General features: G+C 50.4%; 1 protein-coding gene across 1 annotated transcript; it reads right to left on the bottom strand.

Annotated features, from left to right (window-relative positions):
- Positions 1-3,831: 3,831 nt before the first annotated feature.
- Positions 3,832-4,310, bottom strand: LOC140730038 (histone H4). The gene has a single exon (XM_073050183.1). The coding sequence runs from the start codon at positions 4,270-4,272 to the stop codon at positions 3,961-3,963; it is 312 nt and encodes a 103-aa protein (XP_072906284.1). The 5' UTR covers positions 4,273-4,310; the 3' UTR covers positions 3,832-3,960.
- Between the last annotated feature and the right edge of the window lie 1,056 nt (positions 4,311-5,366).

Here is a 5,366-nt window from a genome sequence, read left to right as displayed (position 1 = left end):
CAAAGCCATGAAATGCTCTTCATATGACAAGCTGTTTAATCCTGGAATCATTTTCGTGAACTTCTTTTGAACCCTCTCCAGTTTCAGCACATCCTTTCTAAGGGGCCCAAAACTGCTCTCAAGTGAGGCCTCACCAGTGTTTCATAAAGCCTCACACTGACTTTGTCTGCCCTCGAGTTTAGAAGGTTCACAGACATTTTCTGGGCACAGGATCATTCTGGGACTGGATAGGCCATTTGAACCATTGAGTCTATGCTAGCCCCTGATACAGCAATCCCATCAGTTCCAGTCCCCACTCCCACACAGCTCTGCAGGTTACTTCCCCTGAAGGACATGTCCAATCCCCCTTCAACACCCCAACAGTTTTTTCCTCACCATCCCTGCAGGCAGGGAGTCCCAGATGGGAACCACACTCAAAACACAAGACAACAGGAGCACGAGTCACCCCTCACCCCTGCCCCACCATCCCATGTGAACCTGCCTGATCTGTCCCAGGCCTCAGTTCCTCTTCTGTGCCAACTTACTCTGTCTCTTTCCTCTACATGATATTATAGACTGGCTAAGATACTGTAACAGACAGTTTCTGAGGCACTCGGCTTCTGGTGCTGCTTACCGAGTGTACCTGCCTCCACCGCTTCCTCAGGCAGCAAACCCCCTCCTCAGATCCCTCGAACCCTCCTTCCGCTCATCTTGTGCCAAAGTCCTCTTGTTGCAGACACCCCACCAAGGGAAAACTGTTCTAACCATTGGTCTGTGCCAAAGCCCTTGGCCTTACTCATTTCCTTCTTGAGTGTACAAGCTGCATTCCCTGCACACAGGTGTGTCGCTCTAGGACTTCATGTTCACAACATTACCATTCAGATTGTTAATCTGCTAACCCGGCAACACTCGCTGTTCACTGGTCTCCACTCCCGCTCTCTCTCTCTACTTCCAGCAAGATCATTTCACAACCACTGCTGTCAGGTTCACTGCAGCCCTAATTAACGGTACCACATCAGCCATCCCCTAGTCTCTGGTACCTCACCGGTGGCTTGAGGAGATACAGATTTCTCTGCCAGAGCCCCTGCAGTTACTTCGCACAATATCCTAGGATACAACTGATCAGGTCCCAGGGACCTATCCACCTTAATGTTCTCTCCTCTGAGAAGTGGTGTCTTGTGACCGCAGCGATCCCACACACTCTCCTGCTGATCAACGCTCTAAGTTCATCTGCTTCATCAGTGATTTAATTTCCCATCCATGTCTGCTCTGCCCACTTGGCTGATGCCATTGTCTGTGAAACCCTGACATCCCCACTGCACAGTCAGGCTCCTACTTCCTTGTTCTGGACTCTACCACCAGGGCAAGTAGATTCTTTGCTCTTATCTGATTCATTCCACAACTTTCACTCCAGTCTCAAGGTTGCACAGGTCTCTGTCTTTGAAGTACTGTGTTTGTACTGGCGTTTCACAGTGGAGTACTGTACTGGCTGTGTACAGACCTGTGTGCTCACTCCACAGTGTGGAGAGTTTATCAGTCTGTGTCCTTATGAAGGACTTAGTGTTCATTATCCTTGTAGAACACTGCTGACTGTTTCCTACAGTGTGGTGTGGTGGGGGGGGGGGGGGAGTTTACTGTGCCCTGAAGGTACAGGGTTGTGGTTGATACGTTCTGTGTCCTTGCAGTACAGTTCTGGATGTTGTATCGTCTGGGTCCTCACACTACAGTGGTCTGGTGGTGACAATTACATCTATACTGTGTGGGGAGTTGGAAGTCCTGTGGCTCTACAGTTACAGGGGTTATAAATGGTTGTGTCAGTACAATCCGCTGCCGATGTGTGATCGTAAGGTACAACACTCCGTGTCGTGAAGCCCCGTGCCCACACACTACCACAGGGGCAGGAGTCGGTCACAGGACCCTCAGGCCTGGTCCACAATTCCATACCATGGCCAATCGGCACAATGTCTCAACTCCTCTTCTATATCAGTCCACCTTGTCTCAATTCCCTGATCTTACAAACAGTTATCTCCCTTTACTCCCTTCAGTGATTCAGACTGTACACCCACAGGACATTACACCTCCCAGCACAGTGCCGACACACATCAGTCCCTCGAGGGCAGGGGATGGTAGAGCTTGTGTTCTATAGGACTGTGCACTTGCAGTACAGCGAGGTGGTTGTCTTAGACCATACGATATAGGAGCAGAATTAGGCCATTGGGTCTGCTCCGCCATTCCATCTATTATCCCTCTCAACATGACCCCTTTGACATCCTCACTAATAAACAAAACTATCAAGCTCCACTTTAAATATACCCAGTGACTTGGCCTTCACAGTCTTGTGTTGAAATGATTTCCACCGACTCACCACCCTCTTTTCATCTTTGTTCTAGAGGTACAACCCTCTATTCTGAGGCCGTGCTTCTGGTGCTAGCCTCACCCGCTATAGGAAACATCATCGCCAGGTCCCCTCTGTCTCGGCCTTTCAATATGCACGAAATGCTGCAGAACTCAGCAGGCCAGGCACCATCTATAGAAAGGATTAAACAGGCCACGTTTCGGGCTGAGACCGGAAAAGAAAGATGAGAAGTTGGGGGAGAAGCAACGAGGTGGGGGAGGGGATGAAGTAGTACAAGGAGGTCGGTGAAACCAGGAGGGGTGGGGTGTGAAGTTCAGAGTCTTTCGGTGAAATTGATAATGGGCTAAAGATGGGGGAATCTGATGGGAGTGGTTAGAAGGCCATGGAAGAAAGGGAAAGGGGAGAAGGACTAGAGGGAGGCGCTCGGCAGGTAAGGGGATAAAGAGAGAGGAAAATGGGGAATGAAGAGGGGCAGTTACTGGAAGCTTGAGAAATCGATGTTTTATGCCATCAGTTGGAGGCTGCACAGACAGAATATAAGATGTTGTTCCTCGAACCTGAGTGTGGCCTCATCGCGACAGTCGAGGCGGCCATGGACTGAGATGTCGTAATGGGAATGGGATTCCCAGCTCAGGACTTCAAGACCGACCTGCGCTTCCAGAGCTCGGCCGTCATGGCCCTGCAGGAGGCCAGTGAAGCTTACCTGGTGGGGCTGTTTGAGGACACCAACCTGTGCGCCATCCACGCCAAGCGAGTCACCATCATGCCCAAGGACATCCAGCTGGCCCGCCGCATCCGTGGGGAGCGCGCCTGAATCCGGCCTCGGCACCAAACACAACAAAAGGCTCTTTTAAGAGCCACTAACTCAGCAGTGGAAAGGGCTGTTAATTGCTGTTCATTACCCATTTGTGTTATCGACACGCCGTTTCCCTCTGACCCTCCCCTGTGTGTGTTTTGTGTAATATTGTTCAATAAGACATCCCGGTTTCTACAGCCGGACCCGACCAACGCTGAGAGTTAGCAGTTCGGTGCCGTTGGGTTTTCGGCAGCGCGAACACCAGAGGTAAACTCCCTCACCGTCAGGGTTCCTGTACACCAGAAATAAACTTCTCCCTGTATGGGTCCCCATAACCCCGCCGTGTACAGCTGGTTATTACCCGTTTCTAGTTGAGACCACGGTTAAACAGAGCGAATTAACGAGTAAATACATATTTTTGCAGACAACGGTTCAACAATTACATTTTCGGCGGGCTTTTCAAATTTCAGCCCATCCGGGAAACAGGTTTCCGCGCTTTTCTTGCTGCTCGCTCTTCATTGGTGGAATGAGGCCGCTCTCTGATTGGGTTATTACACTCACCATTAGAGAATGGGAGTTTAATCTCCAGACCTTTAATGCAACATGTACATTTCGGGACCCAATACCGCTCAGACAGTATCCTTGGGGTAATTGTAAGACTACCTGATAACCTCATCAACTTTTTGTTTCAAACTTAAATCGCATATTGAAGTTAACATTTCAGGTCAATGGCCTGCGATCTGCTCTCGCCGGTCACTGCTCTCTCGGTGAGTTGGTGGGCGGCTCTTAAAAGAGCCTTTGTTTTGTGTTTGGAAGAACGAAGAGTTGCTCAACCGCCGAAGCCATAGAGAGTGCGGCCCTGGCGTTTCAGAGCGTACACCACATCCATGGCAGTGACCGTCTTGCGCTTGGCGTGCTCGGTGTAGGTGACCGCATCCCGGATCACATTCTCCAGGAAAACCTTCAGCACCCCGCGGGTCTCTTCGTAGATCAGACCCGAGATCCGCTTGACGCCGCCACGCCGAGCCAGACGGCGGATGGCCGGTTTGGTGATGCCCTGGATGTTGTCACGGAGCACTTTACGGTGCCGCTTGGCTCCGCCTTTGCCAAGTCCTTTGCCTCCTTTCCCTCTGCCAGACATAATGCAGCTTCACTCCAGTCGTTGTTCAGTAACAAACTGTCTGCTGGTGTCTCCTTTTATACACAGCGCCCCGACCTGTCCGAGACACGCGCAGAGAGTGAGAAGAGGGGAGGAGACAGAGTGACGGGCAGTGCGGGGAGGGAGAGAGAGACGGGAGGGGAGGAGACAGAGTGACGGGCGGTACAGAGAGAGAGAGTGTCGGGAGGGGTGGAGACAGAGAGACGGGCAGTGCGGGGAGGGAGAGAGTGTCGGGAGGGGTGGAGACAGAGTGATGGGCGGTACAGAGAGAGAGAGAGAGTGTCGGGAGGGGTGGAGACAGAGTGACGGGCAGTGCGGGGAGGGAGAGAGAGACGGGAGGGGTGGAGACAGTCCGTGACAGACAGAGTGGAGAGCGGCTTCTCATCTTCATGATCGCCAGTTTCCAACGGTTTGGCCACAACGGAACAGAAACCCAGCGCCCGGAAAAAAAAGCAACAGATGCACAGGAGATATCGAAGGTCGGTCAGTGACATTACCAGCTAACTCCCTGGATAACTGACCCAAACCTCTTCAAATTTCTGCTCAATGTTCCGAAAATTAACCGATGATATTCTGGAAAAAGAATAAAGGCCAGAGTTCTGAAATTCAAGTAAAAGACAGCAACCCTGATTAGAGAGAAAGAGATAACGTTTCAGACAGGAACCTCTTCATCAGATAATTTCTGCTATCTCTCAACATTTAGAGAATGTGCTTTTTGCATATTTTCCTGCAAAAATTTACAATCTCACAATGTCTCTCTATTGCCTGCTTACCCCATCTTCACAGCTTAACGTTCCCATCTCTCTTTCTGTCACCAGTAAGTTCAGTATTCACGGTGAGCTTTCATTTTCCTGATACCCTGTGAAGGAGCAGCTTATCAAATGGACATCTCAGTTCAGGACAACCACTGTTTCCTTTATCCGCAGCTTGTGTTCCTACTCCAAAGATTCGAATGTAATTGTTAAACTTTCACAAAACCCCGTTCACTTCGCCTGATTGTTTGAAGTTTTGTTAAAGTGCATTTACTCTCTCTGTTGTTACAGCTTCAAACGTTCTCTGGGACAGGTGATTAACTG

Source organism: Hemitrygon akajei, chromosome 7 (genome assembly GCF_048418815.1).
Source record: "Hemitrygon akajei chromosome 7, sHemAka1.3, whole genome shotgun sequence".
Classification (NCBI taxonomy): Eukaryota; Metazoa; Chordata; class Chondrichthyes; order Myliobatiformes; family Dasyatidae; genus Hemitrygon; species Hemitrygon akajei.
This window is presented reverse-complemented; position numbering and strand designations above follow the sequence as displayed.

What these genes read in the sequence shown, in the direction of transcription:
- LOC140730038 (XM_073050183.1), bottom strand. Translation starts at nt 4,272, where the DNA reads ATGTCTGGCAGAGGGAAAGGAGGCAAAGGACTTGGCAAAGGCGGAGCC.